This window comes from Scatophagus argus, chromosome 9 (assembly GCF_020382885.2).
Source record: "Scatophagus argus isolate fScaArg1 chromosome 9, fScaArg1.pri, whole genome shotgun sequence".
In the NCBI taxonomy this organism is placed as follows: domain Eukaryota; kingdom Metazoa; phylum Chordata; class Actinopteri; family Scatophagidae; genus Scatophagus; species Scatophagus argus.
In genome coordinates this window covers 23050718-23075819 of record NC_058501.1, presented here as the reverse complement: position 1 = coordinate 23075819, position 25102 = coordinate 23050718, and the positions used below count along the sequence as shown (strand labels likewise).

At 42.8% G+C, this 25102-nt stretch overlaps 1 protein-coding gene across 5 annotated transcripts in view; it reads left to right on the top strand.

The window, feature by feature from the left end:
• LOC124064510 (thrombospondin type-1 domain-containing protein 7A) overlaps positions 1-25102 on the top strand; it is a 126724-nt gene that overhangs the window by 32907 nt on the left and 68715 nt on the right. For all 5 annotated transcript variants that reach the window (XR_006844270.1, XR_006844269.1, XM_046399053.1 and 2 more), the window contains exons 2-4: positions 15270-16104; positions 20785-21033; positions 22070-22254. Coding sequence is in view for 3 of the 5 variants with exons in the window: in XM_046399053.1 (XP_046255009.1) it covers positions 15270-16104; positions 20785-21033; positions 22070-22254 (1269 nt within the window). In the remaining 2 variants the exon portion in view is untranslated. The remainder of the gene's footprint in view (positions 1-15269; positions 16105-20784; positions 21034-22069; positions 22255-25102) is intronic.

The following is a 25102-nucleotide window of genomic DNA, read 5'->3' as shown; positions in this document are numbered from 1 at the left end:
TTCAGGATGAATAAATTACACTCTGAACCTTCACGGTAGGCTCACTCTCGTCCCTCCTGCACACCCATTCTGCATGCAAAAACATCTGTAACCTGGTTTGATTTGTTACTCGTAACAGAGATATTTTTTAAAATGTTATGATGCAGTGTCTGCTATAAATGACCCATTTTACTTGCGCTGAATTCGAGCCAAGTGAAGTTAAATTTATTCACACTCAGTTTGGCAGGAAGATTCTTGCAAAGCAAATGAAAAACAAAGACAAAAGCAACAGAGATGAAACAAAACAGAAGTGATTGTGATTGCAATTAGAAGGCACGATTATGAAATTCAGAGTTTTCGCCCTGATTTCACCTTCTTATTCTCTGTTTTCATCATACACTTCAGCGTGACATGAAATGAAGGCGAGCATGAAAAGAGCTAACAGAAGGCGGTGGGTCGATGTGGTGGTACGATCACAGTCTGTCTGCTTTGGCCTGCTGTGTGTGTATGTGTGTGTGTGTGTGCGTGCGCGTGTGTGCATGTGTGTTTTTGAATGTTTGAGTGTGTGCATATGTGTGTGTGCTTTGATTCAAGCTTGGCTCTGACATGCATGTTCCCTGTCCAACACCTCCCACCTCCCTACTGCTGCCTCATCGCAGTCCAAGAAGGATCCCCCGTAGGCCCTGAAAAGTGGGACTGCACCTCAATAAGTTTAGCAGCAACTGGCCTAGAAGTGTTGCTTTCTTAAATCCAGTGTGCACTGTTGATTGGTAAAACATGAAACCCCCACTGCTTCTTGAATTACCAAACTGACAGGCGGTAATTTTCCATCAGTGTTGCATCAGCGGGGCTTTAATTAACAGAAACAAAAGAATGTAGCAGACTTCAGTTCTTGAATTTTAAGAAATTACTAACTTTCAAAGATTTCCCGTTGCAAACAATCATGTAAATTTTTGTAAATTCAGTTGAAATTCTTAGTCTTAAACATGTTACTGCCACCTTCCCACTCCTACGCCTCCAGATTTTGAAAAACAATAGAGCACAAAGGGCTCTTGTGTAGGATATTCACATAATAGCATCCACATTTGCCAATCTGGCTGGACTCTGATGCTTTAGAATGAGATTCTCATCTAGTTTAGCTATTAAGCTTCACTTACTTCTGTAAAATATAGTTTTTGACATCTGCATCCACCCTCCCACCTTGTTGGAGGCCCTGCCTGCTGGGAGGTGGATTCGGCTTATTCCAGTCCATCCTGCAGATTCTTGATCGGGATGGGTTCTGGGGAGTCTGCAGGTCGTTGTTGTGGTCCTTTAGATATTCCTGAGCTGTTTTCAAAATGTGACTGCACTGTAGATGGGCGGTGTGTGTCAAAGAACGCTGTATTGTAAGCAGATGATTCATGTTATTCACTTCACCTGTCAGTGGTGTTAATGTTGTAGCTGCTTTGCTGTGTTATCAGCCTCACCAGGTTGCTCGCTCAGTTGACGTGAAATCTTCTTGTGCACAAAAACATTGCAAGACATCAAAACTCTGGATATTTTTATCGTATCTGATGCACTTAAAATACATTTAATTGTGTTTCTCCCAGCAGTTCGCACAAAAACAATGATTTGTAGCTTTACTGTGCCTTCAGCATTTGCAGACAAAAGGCACTGGTAGTTTTTCCTTTTCTCACTCGGGCCTGGGTTATGTTGAATGAATATTATGATTATCTTTGTTTTTCAGCAGTTAATTCATATGCTGTTTTTTGACTTTGGGGAGCTTCCGCCTGCCATCACACCCATTTACTTTAACTGTCTCTGTTCGTGGTACTGCTGATGATTGTTACAGGATTATGAGATGATTTTAATTGCATTGTTCTGTGATTCCGAGCTTTGTTGAAGCAGAAAAATGAAAACGTTCCGGTCCTAACACGTGACTTGACATGAACTGCCTGTCTGGGAATACTTGAATCTCATTGTAGTTGAGCATAACGTTCAAATAATGAAACTGTGGATAGACGTTCTTAAAAGCAGCTTGTATGAGCCTTTCTCTATCAGTATCAGTCTGGAGTGCACAGTAATAATTACCACTGGTGTCGTGTTCCACTGCATATCCCATGTGAGCTTATTCTTACTGGCAAATGTCATTATTTTGTCATCTTCTTGATTTATACGCCACCTTACCAGTCCGCCAGCACAGATTTTATCTGTTACTGACACGGAACTGAGACTGATAGATTACACATCAGCCCAAATGAAAGCGTGAAACACATAACAATCATCTGTTGTGCCTTTATTTGTACAGCTGTTTGTTTGCTAGCCTTTAAGTTCATGAATGCCACTAATTTCGCAGTGATATATCGCTGAAGATTTCTGCATCCAGAAGACTTGTTACCACAGTGATTCTCATTGTGATTTACTACAAGTCCCCAGAGCTAATTTTAAACCCCTCGTTTTAGCAGGCAAAGGCTGCAGAGTGTCCCCACTCCAGTATTCCTATTGGATTGTGATTTAAAGCGTGATGCATTGTGGGAGGTGGTAATCTAATCCCCGATGCTGGCACTCCTGAGGGTGGGAGATCTCGCCATGTGATTGGAAAATTTATCTTAATAAAGTGACAGCTACATCATCAAGCCGCTGCCCCCTTCCTCCTCCTCCTCTTCCTCCCCCTGTGGCCAACAGTGGCACCTGCGAAGAACAACACATGCAGATACACTGCGGCAGAAAAACACACCTGTAACGTGATTTCTAAAGCGTCTGTATCCCACACCAGTGATATTAAAGCCTGCAGCCTTGTTTCATGCTGTTGCCCTTTCCCCTTGCGTAAATTCATTCACAGATTGTCACTTGTGTTGCATCCCCCATCAAGAAAATCCACCCAGCGTGAGTTTAATCCACAAAATACAAAAGATTATCCAACTACTACATGCACATTGCTGGATATTACTGTCAAAAGGGGATTTGTAAGAGCAGATGAGAAAATGTAGATACACATTATAGGGAGTGTTAAATACAGCAGGCTGACACAGTAACATAAACGCCTGCAGAGTGTGATTCTGTAGCCCTGCAGCAGGCTGAAGAGCCTCTGTGAAAGCTGGGGTTGGTGAGTTATTTCGTAAGCTGTTTCTGTTTTGTTTGTAGAACATTTCTCGACAAGCTGACAGCAGTCGATAAATAAGAAAAAAAAATCTGGTCTCTGATGCTGTTACAGGCCTGTAACAAGCCCATTCAGTCAACTTTTCAGACCAAATCAAATAACTGAATGACCTACCTGCGTGTCTACCTGCCTGCATATGCCGGGAGCCATCATGGATATACTGCTGACGCTATTAGCGAGTTAGTCACACCAGAATGACAGTGAAAGCGCAGATAAAATTCCCCAAGGCTAACAAGCTAGCTTCACATGCTAACAACAACAGTGTTTGTTGTTGACATCCTTTATGTCGGGTAGTTTCTTACCTGTGAATGAGACTTGAAGTAGTGGAATACTGTTAGCACTGAGAGCTCGTTCAGTGGCTAACCGAGTAACATTAGCACGAAATACACGCCCCCAGCAGTGAGCGCTAACTGCTGAGCTGGACAGCCTTTTCGGACTAAAGTATGCTAATGACAGCTCTTTTGCTTGTATTTGAATGATTGTGGCACTTAATAATGTTGTTTACTTTTGTATTTATTGGACTAATTAATTAGACTTAGGAGTTGCGGCTTTGGATTGGGATTTTTTTATATGTATTTTTAAAATCTAGCTTGCTCTTGCTTGCTTTGCAAATCAACCCAAGTTTGGAACGCTGAAAGGGTCATTTAAAAAAAATAACATCTGTTTTTGTGACGTTCCCTGAGTGGTATCCATTCACGCAGATACTTCTAGTTTATTTAACTATATCCAAGATACGTCATCTGGTCTGATATTTCTGCCTTCACCTCAACAGACAGTGGAGGTGTGTGGGACTTTGACAATACTGAACAGTTTAATTTAAAAAATTCAACAACAATGTCTCTTCCAGAAAGAGTGTCTCTGTAACTCTGTCAGCAGTTTTCAGAGGGACTGCAAAAGTAGTTCCAATGAAATCTGTTGACGGGAAGGTCTGTGCATTATCCAGAGGAACAGGAGCGTTGTGTCTGCACAGACGCATCTCTATTGAATTTTTTAAATGTAATTTTTCAAAGCTCCGTGAAACTCCTTCCACCTTCTCTGTTTTGGGATGCAAAAAGTTTCAGAGACAGAAAACATTTGTAAATATTCATATTTGTATGGCTGAATACCCCTAGAGGTTCGGTGAATAGATTAAGTTTGTGGTCACAGAAAGGCCTTCGCCTTCACCATTCGAACGCTCCTGGTTTAACACCAGTGATTTTCCATGGTGAGGTTTAATGCACAGTGTGGTGATTCATGCAAACCCCAGTGACAACCTGTCATCTTCTGCTCTTTATATAATCAGTTCTCTGCCGCTGTTTTGTCTCGTACTTTTCCTCCCTGCAAAAATGTAAAACTGACCTCTCGACCAAATTGTGGGGAATCTTTTTCAAAATAATTATGTGTAGACCACTTTTATCACAATCTGAATCTGAATCTGCCTTTTCGCTAAGTGTGTGTACACATACAAGCAATTTGACTCATTATTTCATTGCTCTCAGTGTACTTGCACAGAAACATCCAGCTAAAACAAGCACAACAAAGAAGGAACAAATAAAGCTAAAGAATAAAGAATAGTCAGTGTAACTGATGTGAAAAAGAGAGGTGGATGTAACCAACAGCAACATAAATCAAAGTCTCTATACAAGCCAAGTATTCTAAGTTGTCAACAATACTGCATAGAAATAAATAAATGAAATATCTGAAATATATGTTGAATGACTATGTAACTGTAAAAATACATTGTCAAGTGGAATTAAGTGGAGGTTTTGGTGTCAGAGGGTTTTGATACTGTGTTCCTGATTCAACAGTTTCATCTAACAAGCTAACAGCTAACAAAGTTCTCCCGACTCAGTGTCAAATGTTTTGTATTTCCTCTCGATGCTTTCCAATAAAATGCACCTGCTTAAGGTAGCAGCAAAAACTGCATCTTGCAGAGCTCGACTCAAATCCAGCTCCAGCAATAAGCAAGCACGTAAAGTTTGACTGAAATCTGAACACGCAAAGATTCAGTCCAAAGCTGCAAAGTGCTGAGAGTTTAATGTGGAGCCTTTTAAAAACAGTGTTGTCTCTCTCGTCATCACTGCAGCCACACACGTGTTGAGCCACCTGTTCAGCAGCTTCAGCTTTAAACCGATGGATTGCCTCAGTTTGCCACCAAGCAGGTCCACAGCAACACATTAGAAAACCATGTAATCAAGGCTTGTGTCTCTGTGCAGTTAAAGCAGGCTTTGCTGGCACCGTACGCAGTCAGAGTCGTGGGTTATAAAGGAGCATGAGTACCTCACACTGGTTTGGATTCAGTCCAACATCACAAACAAATGCCTCAAAAACGACCACACATTTGAATCAGTGCCTCTCCTCCTTCAGCCTCACCAAATATCAGACACCGCAAGCTTCACAAAGCTAATATTTTTTTCCCAGAGATATTGTGTTGGATTCCATTACATGGCTCAGGTGTTCATGATATTGTGCCCACCCACTGCACACCAGGGGTGGACAAGATATCATAAACCGCAGAGAAATCGGAGTCAGATCGGTCGGCCGGTTTAGAGGGGGCTGCCTGGCCGACACCTTGTTTGAGCTCGGTGCAACAAAACATGTCATCATGCCTTTGTTGTTGCTGTTGTCTGTCCCTGGATAACTGCAACCAGTCGCATACATATTGCATGTTTGTGAGGCTGAGATGGAGATGAAATACCACACCCTGACTAGAAGAATACCATCCAGTGGGGAAACAAGCATCCCCGCTGCGTGTGCTTTTCATTCTTTCTCCGGTTTTCTTGCTTACAGTAAAACACCCCGAACAGTCTGTGTCACTGCTGCTCTTGTAAAACCTTGACATCCTGCAGGCAGAATCACTGAGCCACTCACACTCCCTGTGTGGCACTGAGGCTCCTTTCACCCCCATCACCCTGCCGCCCCTCCCATCCCCCAATACTCTTTGCCAAACTATCACACCTCTTTAGGAAATATCCGTGGGCCTGTCAGCTCAGATTTGAGTCAACAAATCAAATCAAATAAAAGCAGACGTGAAGCTGCTCGGTGGTCAGTGTTGGAGCAGCTCTTTGGGTGTAAATGTAATGTTAATATCTCCTCACTGCAGAACAAGAGAATTCTTTTCTTGGTATATGAAGCGCAGTTCGCCGCAGTGCACACATGTTTATTTTTACCTCCACAGTGATGGGCATGGACACACTTACTTGCTCTGTTTTCTCTGCAGTGTTTCTGCTTAAGATGCAGAGAGTATTTTCACAGCCTTTAAAGAGCATTTTAGTGAGCTTTAGTGTTATTACGAGGGTGTCTTTCCGCTTCTGTTTTCAGACGTTAAGATGATTTGAAGAGGAACGTCATGAAGCTCTCTGAAATGTATGCACGTTTAAGCATCGAAGGTATTAATTGAGCAAGAAGTGATTTGTTTTCAGTTCAGTACAAAGACTTTTACTCCAAAGAGAACAAGGAAACTCTCGCTAGTTATGTCAAAATATCATCAGTAATTTCTTGTGCACCACCAGGCTTTTTTAGAAGCCAAAAATACTCCCTCATTAGCGAGCCGGACTACTGTACATTGTGACAAACACTGGGGGTTTTGCTGTTGAGGGTGGCTAGACTTCATTTTCTCTAAACAAACTGGGCGTGTTGAGTACAGCAGCACAGCATGGGAAGCTGTTTACTGGCTGAAGACCAGAGCTGAGCTTGGCCTACACATTAGTGGTTGTTAATATTCCGGGGGCCCACACAGAAAATAATCTGATTCGCCTTCAGCTCGTTGTAAAGCCTGCGGAAAATACAAAATGGAAACAAAATCACGACTAAAACAATAAGAATCTAGTTGTTTTTAGGTTAAAACAGATAATGATGATTACAGAAAACAAACAACCATATGCAAATACCAAATAAATGGGAACAAACTAAACAATAGATGCACTTAGAGCTTGAAGGTGCAGATGCAGTATTGTTTATATTTTTAATATTTGCATCTAAAGACTATTTCCGTTATGACCTAATTTGCAAATAGTTTTTATGATTGATCACTCAAACTCTTAGTTGACAAAATGTCAAAAATTGTTGTGCGTGATCGACCCAAAGTGATGTCTCCAATTTACTTCTTTTGTCCGAAACCCAAATTCATTTGCTGTCATGAATGACAAAGAAAAGCTAAAATTCGTATATTCGAGAAGCTGGAACCATGAAAATGTTTGACATTTTTGCTTGAAAAATTACTCAGATTATGAATCAGTTATCAAAATAGCTGAGTGTAGTGCAGTAAGTTTGTCATATCGTGCAGTTTTCAGTTTGTCAGTGGAGGCTGTTGAAATGACTTTCTGCTTCACAAAGTTTCTGGAAGGTTCTGGACCTTTTTGTGCGCTGCCCTCCTTCACATGTGCAGTCATTTTTAAGCCCAATAAAGACCATGTGTTTAATGAGGTCATTATTACCAGTCAACTAGCAATTAAATTGATCACAAGACGACTTATGTCTTCATCAGCTTAGCCGGTGATAAAGATTGATGGGTTGATTGATTCATGATCTTGTACGCTTGCTTCACAATAATCAACCAGAACAGCTCAGCTCGATGTCCGGGGGGGGGGGGGGGGGGCGTCCAAAAACTTACAAGGTGAGTAAAGTAGAGACAGGTGGGTCCATCAGTCCCAGTCAGGTGGGGACATGTGAGGAGAAACAGGAGTGCAGACGGCTCTCCTGAAGCCGAAGCTTTGATAATCAGCATCTGTCGTACCCAACACACTCTGTATCGAGCTTCTTCGGCTGCACTCACACTGAGAGCTTTAGCTTTAGATCAGACTTGTGGCTGATTTACTCAGTCAGCCAATCAATCAATCAAACTTCAGACGGAGGTCAAAGATTATTTAGTATTTAGAAGCTAAAACAGTAATAAAAACAGGTGCTTAAGATAATAAAAAAAAATAACATTTAAGGTCACATGTGAAGCTGCCCAAACTCAGAATCGAAAAGGTTTATGTGATGTGTGCTGTTCACTCTGTAATGGAAAAGGCAGATGTGGGTCACGTATGGGGAAAGAGATAACGGACACTTTATAGGTCAGCAGTCATGTTTTCTTCTTTGTGGGTTCATCCTCTTCTCGACGCTTACTTTACAAACTTGTTCACACATTGCTAACATGTAGTACCAAAGCATTTATTATTTATCACTCAGCCTTAACTGCACCCTTAACTGTTTGGCTTCTGTATTCAAGAGGGAGCAATTGTGAACATCATCATCCTCATGATCACGAACCAGCTGACACGAAGGTTAGCGTGATTGTCTTTTTCCGTTATTAATGCTGTTCGTACTCAGTGGAAAGCGATGCACGGCGTCTGTCAGTGAGGTATGGAAAAAGAGCAGAAGACACGTCCATCGGCGATGTTTAGAGATAACTCTTGTTATTGTTTTCGTGTTTATTCTCAGGAATGTGAAGGTCGCCCGGTTTGTTACGGGGGGAAACCAGGCATCTTTCCTGGGGCGTGTGTGTGCAGTGATGTGTTGTGTTGTCATTGTCATCCTGCTGTTTTAACTTCTGCACTCATAGATTTAACAGTCACACGTTTGTCAATCATCGCGCTGAATCTTGCTGATTTCCTATGACAGACCTCAGATTGTGTTTCACTCAGGTATCTGTGTGTGTGTGTGTGTGTGTGTGTGTGAGACAGTTTAAAGTCATACACCTTCGTCTGACTCGTTGTGATGCTGCCAAGCGGAGGAGCAGCATTAGAAGCTGCAGGACTCCTGTCTGGGCCTGACCCTTTGACTTTGGAGAACCTGGAGAACTTCTTTGATGCTGACAACAGTGATATCGTCACTGCTGAGCATGTGGTGTCATTAGGATTGGAGCAAGTTCGTTCTAATTTATCTTGTCGCTCCTCCATCCTCTGGAGGTGTTTATGAGCTAACAGAGAAACACAACCTGTCGATAAACAACACAACGAGAAGCCAGTCCTCCGGTTTCTGTTGCTCACTTCTGGCTTCTTCTGCTGCTTGTCATGTCTGTCTGGTTCAGCTTCAATTTCAGGTGCTGCTTAGCCTCACTTGAATATGAATTTCTTACTGTGAAGATTGAGACCCACTACCTAAGCCTCATATTAGCTTTTAGTCAAAATGTCTCGTCACAGTCTGTGCTAGTCCTTTAAAGCTGAAAGACGAGTTGACTGGTGCAGCAGATTTTAGCCCAACATCATTATTCAGCTGTAGCTGGATTGAAGATGGGACTGTATTTTCCTCTGAGTACACCACATTAAGATCAATATGATGGATGAGTATGAAAAACAATCCCACAGGAAGAGTGTCGGGCTTCCAAACCAATTTCATATAGTGGCTAAACCGCATAATTACAGCATCACGTGACGCATGCTGGCCTAAAAACACTTCCAGCTCATGAGATAAGCTGACAGCGCGTGGAGATATGGCTGTGAAATGGTGGATTTTATTGAGTGCTACCGCTACAAAACGACTCGTTTCACAGAATTCGATCCATGCGGTCCACTAACATTTTGGAAATCTAGAAGACCCTGACGATTAAATAATTTTATTCCCATTTAAGTTAAAGGAGTGCTAAACAGGAAGTTAACGCTTTGGCTGGTGGAGTGAATGGACCCGCCTCGTTGCTGTATCCAGATTTTTCCCTTAATGTATCCACGATGAATACACTGAGCCAATTAAATTGGCTTCAAACTGAACAGTTCTCACTCAGGAAGCATCCATTATCACTCAAATCACAGTGACCTTAAGAACTCTAACAACAGGAAGCATTGCATAAATGATGACTGCACCAAACATATGTGCTAAGAATGAATCACAGCAGTTTACTTCAGTATTCTTATTTTTTTTTCTCTATCTTTGCATATAGTCGTTTACTTGTGAAAAATAAAAACAAACAAACAAACTCATCAAATTCTTATTCCACCACTTGCTAACCCTGTGAGGACTTTTGACCAGCGCGTGTTAGAAATCAAATAAAAATCTGAGTGATTGCTGTTGTTAGGTTATCATGCAGCCTATACTGTCTGCAGAGAGGAGCCCAGATAAAAATGGAGAAGACTACTTAACGTTGTGCGACTTGTTGAGACGTCTGCCTCGCAGTTCCGTGCAGGACGTGTTGAATAAAGAGTCATCAAAGAAACTCCTTGAAGCCATGCAGGCACAATCGCGGTATTACAGCTAATGTAATTTAGATCAAGTGTGAGCGGAGAGCCTAAGTCAGTGTGGCTCAGTGCCGCACAGCCCAGGGCACCGATCGCACTGAACGCAGGCCAGGGTTAACAATCATCCATGAATGCTAAGCTGCTCAAAGTATTCCTTCAGATGTTAAGTACTAGCCTCTGGTCTTTTTCCTTTCTCCTCCACCTTTCTGCTCTTTTCCTCACTGGTGCAAACTGATGCTCATTAGGACCAGAAGCCTAACATCCTTTTGCTGCTAAGTAGTGATCTTTTTTTTATCAGGGCCCATAAGAAATATCAACATTTTGTGTGTGAGAGCGGCATTTAAAGCGGGCTGTGCTCTTTAAACACAAAAACAATGCACAGTTGGCCCTTGCCTCTTGCACACCTGATTTGTTTTGCAGCTCTTGGCAAACAAGTGCTTTGCTGAGCTTAATGTGACTCAACGTGGCAAGTTCACTGTGGTAATACTTAGCTCTCCCAAGGGCTATGCAAACATGCAGTTATCTCGTATGATTAATTCTGTCTAAACTGTGAAGTTACACACTCAGAAGCTCAATGTGAAGTTGTGTTTTCAACAGCAGGAAGTGGCAGGGTAGTCTGAAAAATCCTGGTTGGAATTTAAAACAGAGGAAGGTTACATAATCACTCTGACATCTTGCATTGTCTCCTTGGAGCTGATGGATCAGGGTTTTTTTTTCCAGGCACGTTTGCATAAGATTTCAAACACCATTCACGTTCTCTTAGTCATGAAACGAGCTTTGGACAATTTGTTCAGGCTTTTACAAACCTTAAAATACCATCAGAAAAAAAATTGTTTGTGAGCCGTAGCCATAAAATAAATATAGTCATCCGTAAAATCAAACCTCTGTAAAATCATCTCTCCGAGCTTTGATTTGATCTGACAACATGACTGAACTCTTTCTCATTTACACGAACTGTGTGGGAGAACAAATCTTTAGAGACCTGAGACTCACACATTATATACATTAACTCGCTTTTACCCTTCACGCTGCTGCTGCTTATTATGCTGCAGCATTTAGACTGTCAGAGTTTTGACATTGTTCAGCTGCAGCTGAGTTTCCGCTAAGGGTGGGAGGCTTTTATATATATTCCCTAACAGTGCACTGACCCTGCAGGGCTGTATGAAAGCTTCATTTTACTGATTGAGGCAATCCGGCTTGTATTTTATTCGACTTTTCTTTTTTTCGTTTTCTAACTGGCAGCCAGACTGCCTGATTTGAAGTCAGGACACTGGTTCCAGGATTGTGGCAAAGTGCCTGCCAGACAGCCGAGGCGGTCCAGAGATGAACCCTCACCCGGTCGAGAGAAAGGTCCTGTCTTTGGGTGCAAGAGCGAGATGCTGTGGATTTGAGAAATAATAAACAAATATGAGCATAGAGAGAGAGAGACAGACAGCGACCCATTCATTAGTGAAGCTGACCCTGCAGGAACAAAGAAGCTGTTCATTAAATAGACACTCGAGGCCCAGTCAGAGATCAGGCTCTCACCCCGACAGTGAGGATATCACACTTCACATATATTGTTCAAAGTGAAGGTCCCCAGTGAGGAGCCCGGGGACTCTGGAGGGCTCCGTGGGGGCTCCGAGTAAAACAGAAAATGGATGATTTTATTCTTAAAAGTGCTAAAAGTGCCTGCAGAACTTTCCTTCTCTCTTTGGTGACTTAAAGGATAAGTTTAGCTCATTATGACGGGAAAGTACGAGTTCTTATGTCTAAATGATCGAAGGATCCGCAGTATGTATATCCGCCTGATAGTGAGAATTTTAGATTATTGGTGGTGTTGGAGTCATAGCTGATAAATAAGGCAGGATGATACACAGCCAAATTACTTGACAGAAAAGGTTTAAAGAGCGATAGAATAATAAATCATCCATCTTTGGTCACTACATCCTGCTCATCTCTTACCTTCTGGTCTTACTGGTTATAAACTACTTTTTAAAAAACAAAAATGTGAAATCATTTATCCTCCCTCCCTAAGGTGTCAGTAAACACATCACAAAGAAACTCACTGGCAGAGGTTGGCAGAAGCTGCTCCAGACCTGTATGAACTTTTAATTAGTCTTTCATGGCAAATATTATTTAAAAAAGTCATTTGGTTGTGCACAAACTTTTGGCGCCTTCAGCTTGGATTTAATGTATTGTGTTGTTGATACTCACTCTTAAGTGGTTTAAATATGTATTGTTGGCGCAGTTATACTACATTTACATGCTGAGTCATATTCTAGGGACAGCTCTTCTCTTAAACACTGCGGTGATTTATTTGTTTTCTTTGTCTCTGTAGGCTACAGAATTTAATTTAAGTGATGTTTGCTCTTCTTATAGAGTTAAACACAGCACTGATGCAAACATGCAGCCTGCTTTACATGAAACCCAACAGGAATGTAAAGTCTCCAGAGGTTATCACCAAAATCTCTTTCAGTAATAATAATGAACAAAACAAAGGATATTTTTGTTGCTGAATGATAAAAAATAAATTTACATTTAGATTGCAGGTGTGAGCTCTGTGCATGCTGATGTTTCACCAACATGTTCAGCTCTGGATTTATGTTTGTTCACTTGCCTTGTAGATGTGACTTTACCACAAAATATCATGGATGTAAACGACAGAAGTATTTTCCAACTCCGAGAGGCCTGACTGCAGCAGAGTGACTGATAATTCTGTGAATGCGTTCTGTTAAACGTGATAAATGGAGGTGAAGCACAGTTTGTCTTCAGAATGTGAAATGGTGCTGCCAGTCTGCATTGAGAAGTTAGCTGTGAGCTACAGCGGCCTCACATTGATTTACATTCAGAGAAGAACGAGCAAGTTTCATTTTTGTGTGTAAACGTTTTCCAGCGGCTGAAAAGAAAATAAAATGTCTCCTTGAAGAAGACTAGAACACAGCAGACTTTTACTGTCAGTTCTTTGCCAGGCAGGTTGAATATGGCCAAGCTTTGTGATCTTTATTTGCTGAGAAACGATTTTATTCCGCATCGTGAGCCAAAGGAGTTTGATGTTGAGAGCTGGCCCGGAGAATTGTCTCTGACAGAAAATAACTTCTGTCTGGGATGGATCAGATTTGGATGGGGCGTGTTTTATTTTGGTACCGCAGAATCTGTCAGATTTTGCTGCATTTTAGATTTTGGATGATCATTTTCTCTGCTGCCTCCACCTGAAAACTCAATATCAGCTCTTGAGATAACATTCGCTCCTCATCAGTTTTTGTATTGCGAAGACAAAACTTCCAAGTCGTCTTTTTCTATTATTGGATTGAAAGTAAACAACCCATAGATTTTATGGACTTGGACAAACACCGGAGAGGATCCATCTGGTGAATGCTAATGCTGTTTTATCTTCTGAATCCAGAAGGTCTAAAAACTAGTAAAATAAACAGCAGAATGATCTGAGCTGGAGCCATAGATTAGCTGATGATCGGACATTGATCGGGTATCTTGATGCAGTGATAAACAACCCAACCATCTACGATAGGCGTTGAGCCTCCTGTGAGCGCGGCGTCATGTGGACTGAAGACAGATGCTGTCAGCTGCATCAGCAACTGAGATCAGAGACGAGGCAACAAGCAGCCTCATCAGAGGCAATCATTGCTGGAAATGTGCTTCTGATTTTCTGCCAGGCGGGATTTTTATCTCTGCATGACGAGGGTCAACACGAGCCGCCCTCCCACCGACTTCCCATTGCCCACTTAGGGTCCAATCAGGCTGAGGCCACCTGCTAATATAATCAATTAAGGAAGAGGTTAACGTGAGGTGAAAAGTGAAGCTGCCCAATTAGTTTGATTTCCTCTCCCTTGTAGTATCACTAGCCTTTTGATAACTCTTTGGGAGCACAGGCACCCTGCGTTAATTAGGGTTGCTCAACTTGCTTGAACCAGCTGTGCTGGGCTGACAGTTTTGATGGTGTCAGCAAAGTTTTCTTTGTGGAGAAACACACAATTAGGCCCTGCTTTTGATTCCATACCAGCTTTCAGTCATAAAGTGAGGAGTCATACAGGGCAAAGTGCTAAAATTTAATGAAAGCGTGTGTGTGAATCGTAGTGTATTGAAGCTGTTCTTTGTGTCTATGGACAATGTTGTATTTATAGCACACAGCCAAAAAGCCCAAAGTGAACAGGGCAGATATTTGAGGATGTAAAGGACCAATACGTAAGCACACAGCTAACTATAATACTCTGTATCTGTGTGGGGTTGTTAATGAACATAAAAATAAATGATCTGAGCAGAATGTCATATAGTATCAAACTCTTTGTGTTGTTTAAGCCTAACGCTAAAGTTTGGTGTCGTGTTTTTTTCCTGTAAATTTGCTTCCACACACTTTCTCTTTGATCAGCCCTAATCTCTGCTGTTGCACGTTATGTTTGCGTTGCCTGGTCCTGCCTCTGAACCCCCTGCAGCACTCAGACAGTTTTTTCCATACACTGAGCATTGTTGTGTCTGACCCAAGTGTCGTGCAAAACTAGATGACAGATTATTTCTATTGAATACAACATATTTTTTCATCTGACATCATCTGCTGTCTGTGGGCTGTCGTCAGCTTTTCAACACATTTTACATTAAGGACCACATTAGAGGAGTCTGTGAATTCCCTGTATCATCTTTGAAGATGCATTATGATGGTTTTTCCTCGGCTGACAACCTGCTAAGCTCTCCTGAGCATTAGAGGGTTTGACTAATTGATGCTTTCATAAAATGCATTTCAGTTTCAAATGGCATCATTGATCTCTTATTGACTGCTATTACAGTAATCTAACTACAGGATGTTTGTTGTTTCTACACTTCCAGTCAGTTCACAATTATCCACAACCAATCACTGACTCGTGATAGTCTCTCAGCTTTTCCAGTCGAGCTAATGTTTCCCCTTTTTGTTTTGTGATGAAGATATTTACTCTAGAGGTTTCTGACTGTACACCACTCTGTCCCTCTTGCAGTTACATCTGAAGCTGTCCCATATTGCAATTTACGCCTGTTCATTTGCTTCCCAGGTCCGTGGGGAAGATGCATGGGCAGCGACTGTGGCCCAGGTGGCAGCCAAAGCCGGGCAGTCTGGTGTGCCCATGTGGATGGCTGGACGACACTTCACACCAACTGTGACCAGGGCCAGCGTCCGTCCAACCAGAGGAACTGTTTTCGTGTGTGTGACTGGCACAAGGACCTTTATGACTGGGAACTGGGTGCCTGGAATCAATGCGTGCCAGTTTCAGCGAGGACCTTTGGGGCTCCGCGGCCGTTCACATGCAGTGGGGGCGAAGAGGGCATTCAGACCCGGGAGGTGGGCTGCATACTCAAGTCAGACGGGTCTCCAGCAGAGGATGCCATCTGTGAATACTTTGAGCCCAAGCCTCGCCTGGAGCAGGCATGTTTGATCCCTTGTCCCCAGGACTGTGTAGTTTCCGAGTATTCGCCATGGACATCCTGCTCCAAAACGTGTGGAACAGGCCTCAGGAACAGGGTCCGCAGTGTCCTGGTTCCTCCACTTTTTGGAGGCGCAGTTTGTCCCAATCTCACAGAGTTCCAGTCTTGTAAACCGGGGCCTTGCATGGGTCCAGAGGGCATGTACAGTCTCAGGGTTGGACCTTGGAACCCGTGCACCCTCCCAGAGACTCGGACTACACGCCAAGTTAAACGCAGGAAGGGCAAAGGCCAGGGGCTCAGGGAGAGAGCAGGAGTCAAAGATCCAGAGACCAGGGAGCTCATTCAGAAGAAACGTACCAGGAATCGCCTTAACAGGCAAGAGAGTCCATTCTGGGACATCCAGGTGGGCTACCAGACTCGGGATGTGACCTGCATACACAGGAATGGGAGCGCTGTGGGACGCAGGTGAGTGGCAACATTTTTATTCTGATGTGACATTAAAGTTAATGTGTTTTTTCCCCTTCAGCATTGTTACAAGCCCCTTCATGTTTAGTACTTTTATCCATCCATTTATTTTTGTCAGCAAGTAAACTGCTCCTCACATTTCCGTGTTTCTCTGACATTTCGGTGTACTGGTCCTTACTTCTGTGTGATTCGAACAGCTGAACGTGATGCCAAATTTGTCCTCTTGAAAGTTTTTCATCTCCCTGTCAGGAGGTGACGTGTGAGGGAGGGTGTTTATCGGCTGCGTCTTTGTCACTGCCGTGCTGTCAGAGCAATGAGGCACAACTACCACCGTGTACTTGATGTCAGCTTTCGAAGATAAAAGTGGCAAAGCAACTCTGTTCACGACATGAGATCAATCTTAGTCACGACTTTTTGTGAATTTTCAAAAGATGACATTTTTCTGGGTTTTTTTTTTTGTCCTCTGGGTTTGAATGGATGGTGTAATGATACATTCCAGGAAAAGCGAACAAATCAAGCGTCACTCAAACTGTTTTGCTTGCTAAGCTATGAAGTCGAATTGCTGCAGTAAGTGATGGGAAGGTTTCTTTACTGTATTTTAAGATTAAGTTAACTTCCAGGAATCAAAAAACAGAATTATTTTCTCACATACTAAGCTCTGCAGATAATATCAGTTTAAGGTGCCAAGGATTTAGGATGGTTGGTTTTCAAAACCAGGTCACAAAGATGGGGGTAAAGAAATTCTACAATGTGCTCAATATTGCAGTGACAACGTGATTGGCGTTAAACAAAGTGCCCCCACAATATAGTACCTGTGTCTTTCTGCTTCAACAGACTCACTGCTCAAACACAGAAGCTGAATAAAGAAAAGAAATTATTTTCAAATTTTACCTGAATTTCCTGCTAGCCAGTCTTACAGTTGCCTCCAAACTGACGCTAATTGATCTGTGGCTGGCTGACGAGCAGCTGGGGCTTCATCTGATTGGCCAAACAGTGTGAATGCATGGCCCAGTGTATCCAGGGCTCCATCTCATTGGTCAAAACTTTGCATGCTGGTAATTTTACTTATTCAATGCATTTCAGACAGTCTTTCACAATGTGTTCATCCTGCACGTTCATGTTCCTATGACAGGTCAGTACTATAAAGAAGTTGGCTTGAGAGAAACGGATGATAAAACAAGTCAGTAAAAGTGTCAAGTGGAAATCCATCAAAGAATCATGACTTGTGACTTAAGTAGTTCATCGAATCATACATTCAGTTGGCGCTGTAATCCAAAGTACAAGTTGTAATTATGTGAGTGCTTCCATTTGTGGTGTTGGTAAACCCAAGTGGGATCTAACAACATGGCTGATAACAAGATGGCTCTCAACTCCCACACATCTCAGCTGACGACTCTGTGGAAAATTCACGTCAAGCATCTACTCCCAACAAGAGAATCAGCAGCTGAAATCACAACCAATGGGAAGTCAACGTAAAAATAAACCCTTTAGTAGTCAGACAAACAAAAGGTATTCTCAGTTTGGTTAACTGGTGTTATCACCTTTTGTACTTACATTCCCCATTTCCACATGTGTGTTACATATGTGTTGGAAGGACTGCTTAGTGGTCCTATGTCAGAAAAGCAAAGTGTAAATGCAGCTAACACCAGAGGCACTCCCCTGTCATCTGAGACACATTCTGCTCAGATTTTGAAGACGTCCTCACGCATCCATCCTAAACATGACAGCAGCTACGTCAGTAAGCTCAGGCGGAGCCACGTACAGGTTCTTTCATCTGCTCCTTGTTGTAACTGCAGCTGAAGTGACACCAAAGTCATGCTGAAATTAGTACTCTGTTTGCTCCAGCACCTCCAGCCCATGTGTTTGTGCTTCACCTGCATGACCACCACCCTCTGGACTGCAGTACAATCAGACTGCAATCAGATTTCTGTTGAAAATCTAGAAAAAATAAGATTTGTGGACCACTTAGGAAAAAATCTTCTTGACTGTCCAAAGTTCCCTGCAGGTTCATATCTTCTTAAACTTTTACTTTGATTCTATGCAAAACGAGATGAAGAGTCATTTTGAAATATACTGATCAACACAAACCTTTACGGACAGCAAAGTTCTGTAGGTGTTCACAAGAAGCTTACAAATCTGTAGCTGTTTCAGAATGTTTGTATGTTCAGCAAACCAAAGAAACCAACCATCGAGTGGTCATCCCTGAAATCTGGTCAGTAATGACCCTCTGATGTTTGTATTAGAAGACCGTAAAGTAATCAGCGAGACCTGTTTCTGTGGAGCTTTCTCATTTCCTCGACTGATGGTAACTTGTAATGTCATTCCTGTTCCCTAGAAAAATTGGATTTGGGGCTTTTCACAAGGTCTCTGATCTGCAGGAAAGAGTCAGCGACAATGTCAGTAGAGTGATGTCACATGTCACTGTACTCCAAGATTTGATCAATTATGTACTAAATCTGTTCATTAATGCTTTGTTGGCGCTGAACTCTCAGCAGTGACTGGGATCAAATATTTCAAAGGAACCGTGAAAACAACTCACATGCCCTTAGGAGCATAAATATTAATCCTTGACTTGTTTATGTCTTGTTCTGAAATATTCATAGTTGTTTTTGCCACTTTTGGAAAAGTGGAACAAACTTCCCAGTGAAGAAATAAGCCAGTCATAGCCAGGCGCTCTCTGAACATCATGCTCACTTCATTTCCAATTTTGTTTGATGAACATCTGTCATTGGGCCTGTACTTTCTCCGTAGTCCTCGACTCGTCCCAAACAGGCCACGTGCTTCCAAGTCAGTCTTCTGCTTGTGTCCTTTTGCTGTTGCTGGAGAGATTCATCTTGAAACACCACTACATTTTAGGTTGATGATGCTGTAATTTTCTTCCTCGTCCTTTTTGGCGTGATGTCTCCTCTCAGGGATTTCATGTTTTGCACACCGTTTTAATGGATGCAGCTCAAGTACTGAGCATGCAGGTGGTAAAACATGGAGACTATGCTGCTGCTTTTATTTTGTCTGAACTTGCAGTCCATTGTCACAAGTTACTGTTTAAAGCCTAAAGGCTTAAAAATGAACATTTTTCAGCTATCGTCTTACTTATTTAAACAGAGAATGATTGCGTCCTCATTCTGTCTGAATGACTGAGATGAAGAAATAACGACTTCCTTTTGCAACTTTGAAATCTCCACAAAAATGCCCGGGCGTGCACACAGCAAACAGCAAAGACTCAAAGGCTCCGGCTTCAGCAAAAATGGGTCATTGGCTGCATTAGGGAGCTTTTTAAAACACAACAAGTTCCATCTGAGACAGGAAATCGAGCCATCGCCCTCCGTGCGTCACATTCACTGTTTAAATTCCTCATTGTTTTGCTCCGATGCAAAACGAGCTGGCACACCGAGCGTGTTTGGCACAAAAGCAAAACTAAGATTTTTCACAGTGTCACTTCAGTACCACTTCAAAGACTGCAGAGGTGTTTTAATCTGCACAGATACAGGACTTAAAAGGCAAAAAAAAACAAACAGAGCTCATACATTTCCTCGTTTATACCAAAAGTCTGAGTTGCTGGAGGTGAAGTGTGGTGGCAACGTCTAAATGAGAGGTTTCTAAATGAAGCAGAGCCGTAATTAGCACTAATAGCTCGTCAGCTGCAACGCCTCAAGGGGAAAGACATCCAGACTGAGCAGCAGAAAGCAGTCGACTTTAGTTAGAACAAATTTCTAATGATTCGGTAGGCGCCCAAAGAGGGGCTGGTTATTCATTACATCTAAATGCTATTTAGATGATCAAAAGGTGTGTGTGAGCGATTGATCAGAGGTTGTTTTGGTTGTCTTAAGTCTTTAGGATACACACACCATGCCGCACTGCTCCCGTTCAGAAACTGATTGTGCAGCGTGTATGCTAATGAGAGCAGCTAATGACAAAATGTGGCAGCAGTCAAGGGCAGAGAGTTTATAGTGAAGCTTTGCACAATGCTTGTGGTATCCCGTATCTGTTGCTCAAGCATGTTTCGAGACCATCAACTGGGGCTTCAAGGCATCTTGGCATATTGACATTAAAATGGGTGCCAGAGGTAACTCAAAGATTTAACGTCACTTTAATAAAGCCTCGGTGAGCTGCATGCTGCACTGCTCTGTTTATCCTAAGTATGCCCTGTGACCAGCTGATACCAGAGGAAAACAAACCTCAAATCAAAAATACATATTTATCTTCTTACCTGCAGTATTTATTCATCTCAACTGCAGAGATGTCTGCCTTCTCTTGAACAGATGGCATTTCACTTTAAAAAATACAAAAAAAACCCAACACTGCTGAGTGTCTCATTCCAGAAATCATGGACCCGTTACTCAAGATAATCCACAGACCTTGTGGTGAGCAGTTTCATCTGTCCAAAAATAATCTGCCCAGCGGCACCTTCGATGCTCACTAATTAATACGTTATATCTTGTTTATTAAATCTGCATAAAAACAGCAAGTGGAGGCATTTACGCTGGGTTATGAGTCTGAAAGTCCTGGCCGGGAGCAGCGACTTCCTGGAATCGTGATGAATCTGCAAGGTCTCCATTATAAATCTGAACTGTTTTTCTTCTGTGGGCCTGTTTGGTCTCTAAGCGGAGGAAGCTGGTGTATTTTTACTGAACAAACCATACCTCAACTCCTTCTTGCTCCTCTCCTCTTTATCCTTCCCAGCCTGTGCACACCAAGGGACCTGCCGCTTACCATCCAGTCCTGCGTCCTCCCCAAGGACTGCCAGGTGACTGACTGGGTCGCGTGGGGCCCCTGCTCCAAAACCTGCATGGACCCGGAGTCTCCCAGAGGCAGTCGCACTCGCAGCAGACAGGTGCTCCAGTTTCCTGTGGGTGAGGGGGCGGAGTGCCTGCCGCTGGAGGAGTCAGAGGCCTGTGAACCTTCTGGCGAAGGCGTCCCGCCCTGCTCCACGTGAGTTCCTCCTAATGATGGGTGGAGGGAGTCGGCGAGCTCAGCAGCAGGGAGCGAGCTTTTTGAATCTGAGTGAAAGTGTAGACGTGTTTTTCATAGTGTAGCACTCAACAGGCGCTCGTGTTTCACACGGATGCAGTTACATGTTAGGTTGTGATAAAACCCTCCCCCCTTGGTTACGGCGTTGTGCCGACGCTGCCACAGCCGGTCGACACACGCCGCAGGGATCCATTCTGTATTCCAATAAAGCTCAGGCAACAATACAGTAACAGTCGGAGTCAACACGGTCCAGGCTGCACACGCTTCCTGTTGACTTCTCTTTACTCATATCACCAAGCTAATTTGCTTTCCTGGGGGGCCTGGGTGTGTGTGTGTGTGTGTGTGTGTGTGTGTGTGTGTGTGTGTTAGTGTGCGTGTGTGTGTAGGAGACAGCGTATGGAGACAGAGCCGTATAAGTGCTTGGCTTAGTGCCAGACACAAAGTAGAGACAAATGGAGGGAGACTGCAAAGATATTTGAGTCCCACAAACTCACACACACACACACACACACACACACACAAAGGCTCAAAACGTAGGCTCACAGATGGCCTTTATTCCCTCAGTCTCATCCTGTATCATCTTTGCACAGCTCCTGCCAAAATACTTAATCATACGCTCGTCCTGGAGACTGTTGGTCGCACGACACTATTTTGTTACTTGTGCTTCAGAAAATCTTGTACATTTTAAATAAATGGTTAACGGGTGGTTTAACAAAAGATAAAGATAAAGATAAGAAACTGAGTTAGGTGGGTTTTAATGCCCACATCTCTGAATGTACATCCATACTGTAAATTCAGTGAACTGAAAAAGTAGTTTAACATGTTTTCACAAACACAGGAGGATTCATTTTATTTGTGACTGTGCAACACATCTTTCTGTGCTCAAGTTGGCTCTGCAGGATTGTAAATGTGCTGTACTCTGACACTGTTACTCAGCGCCCACACACAACACTCACATTCGTCCATCCCTGCCCTTCCACACTCTCTTTCTCTGCAGCTACACCTGGAGAACCACGGAGTGGAGCGACTGCCGGGTCGACTTGTTGCTAAGCCAACAGGATCGTCGACGTAGCAACCTGACAGGGCTTTGTGGGGGCGGCCTGCAGACCAGGGAAGTTTACTGTGTCCAGGCAAACGCTGAGCTTCTAAAATACCTCAACGGCCTCAGAGAAAAAGAGAAAGGTAAAAAAAAGGAAAAAGAAAAAGAAAAAAAAAAGTCAAGTAATAACGAGGGACGTTGTAACAATATACTGCCCCGACAATGCTTTGTTTCACTGTAAGCCTTTACTGACTCGCCATATCCTGTACAGTTTGGAAGGTCAGAAATGAGATCTGATCTTTCTCAGATTATGAAATTAGACGCTGCAATGTTTGACATATAGATGGACTTAGTGTGTCCAGTCTGTTTTATTGGTATGAGTTTAAAATATTTAGCTTCTTTTGATGCAGATCAGCAGTTAATACAATTTATTTTTAAGGTCTTACATGACAATAAAGACATTTTAACAGCTTTAAAAGAGAGTGCCTGGAAGTCGTCTTCACTTCACTCTCACATCTACACGCCATCGTCATCCACAGATCACCTCTAACCGTTTGTGATAAATACAATCCTTTGTCAGTTCAATTCAGTTTATTTATATAGCGCCAATTTACAACAAAAGTTATCTCATGACACTTTCCAATTAGAGCAGGTCTAGACCAAACTCTTTAATTAAATTGTAATATAGAAAACCCAACATTCCCCCTTGAGCAAACACTTGGCGACATTGGCGAGGAAAAACTACCTCTTAGAAGGCAGAAACCTCGGAGCAGACCCCGTGAGAGAAGGAGCACACAAGCAGAGATGCATAGCTGCAGTAATAATACCACAAGTATTGGACCTGTAGATAATGATAACGACAATGAAGTATGCAGAGGGTACTATGGTGATTAAGATAGCAACATTAGTAACAATAATAATGGTAGCAGCTGCAGAAGAGTAGCAGTAGAATTAAAATAGATTATGACTGGACAGTTGTAATCGCAGTAAGCTTCGAGCAGGACCGCAGCAGGAGGTCCGACCACGATCACATTTTGTGCACACAGCCTACAGCTGGAGTGTCCTCTGGAAGCTGTTTTTACATATGACTGTGATGTGTTTCTGTGACTTGACCTCTGGCTGATCTCCAAAACCAGGAACTGTTCTGTCTGGTATTTTCTTCCTCACACCCCTCTTTACTTTTTACGCTATCACATGTTTTTTTCCTTTAAGGTGAAACTTGTCAGGATGCATCTTCGCCTCAGTTTGCGCCCTCCAGAGGCAACTTGTTCGTGCCCACTCACTTCTTTGCATCAGATTAATGTGCTATCACACCACCTGTGAAATGTGCCTTGTGGTCAGTTTGAGCAGGCATTTAAAGAGAATATTAATCTGCGCCATGTGGGCCCGTAGTGCCGTGTCAAAGCCCCTGAAAACTTGCCTCTGAATTTTAAATATCACTCATTATAAGAAGCAGGTTTTCAGGCCGTTGCTGAATGTATTTTAACATACATGTATTATTCATGTTCATGCAGAAGCTGCTTGATACTACAGGATTCATGATCAAGAGTTGCTGCAGGACAGACGGCTTGTGCCGTTCTTAATAAAACCTCATGTGTGGAAGGTCACGTATTCAGATTTGTAAAGCAGATAGAAACCTCCGGGCAGAGAAGTCATGGAAATGGCTGTCATCTCTGTCTGCCACTTGTTCAAGGTGTTCTTATTTCACTCTATGTTTTGTCTGCTGCTCTTTCCTGAAACTCCACCGTCCTCTGTGACTTTCATATGATTAGCTTGTTCAGGAAGTCCACTTCTGTCGATTGCACATTTTAGTCGTATTGATCAGCCGTATTCCTTTGATACCGTGACTGAAGTCAACACCGCAGTTCCATCAAGTACAGCGTCGCACAGCATAGCCTCAGACAAATCAGTTGAGCCCTCTAGTGTAACTCACATAAATTTGATTAAGCGCTGTTACATGACAACTCACATCCTCCAGCCCCCACACAGTGTAGAACAACTGCAGTCCCTCGGTGCATGTGTAGCAGATAATTACATATCAAAAGCTTGCAGCAGATATGAGCCAACACGTTGACTCAGTTCATGTCCAAATGCACAATGACGTACAATATTCCATTTGCATTAATAGTGACTGTATTATGTTTTTTATCTTCTCTTTTCAAATTCTCCTCTGCAGCTGCATTGTTGGCTTCAGCCTTTCTGTTTGAACATTTCAACCCGCTGCCATTTTCTCCTTTTAAACCAACTCAGGAGTCATTTAGAGCAGGGATTTGTCTGCTCGTGTTTCCTGCTGCGATTTGTCAGTGGTCACAAGTGCAAAGGTCTCCATTTCTGTCACTTGTCAAGCCAGCTTAGAGTCAAAGCTGCCCTCTTAAAGAGGGTGTTAAAGACATTAGTTGAGGCTAAGCTTATGGAGACCAACCGTGCTGATTGCGTGAGAGAGAGCGACAAAGATTTAGGAGGAGGTGAGATGCCCAGTCGCCACTTGTGCAAAATGTGGAGCGATGTTGCACACACTGAGTGTTGGTGGTGTCTGGTGTAAGGTGTGGGTGTATGGAGAGGTCAGCTGTACGTTACAGCCTGACAATCAGATTGAAGTGTCATTCGTTCACATGTTTTGCCCTAACCAGCCACTAGAAATAATAACTATATGTGTGGTAGTATATGTGTGGTAGTAGTATATATTTATGACATTTCAAGACAAAATTACAGTGTGCTTTAAAGTAAAATTGCATGGAATGATACTTAAAGTAACTAAAGTACTGAGCTTGTGGAAACATGCGACTGAAGGGTCAGTGCTGTTGCTGTTTTAGGGCCACGGCTGCTATGTGCAGTTATTGCTTATTGCCAAGTGAAGAGATTTAAGACTTATTTCTGCATGTTGACGTACGGCAGTTGTGTGTGTGGGCTGCTTTTTTTCTGGCTGTAGCACATGAGGGTGATGCCCCAGTACTTTATCCAACTTACAGAGCACTGATGGACTCACAGTTG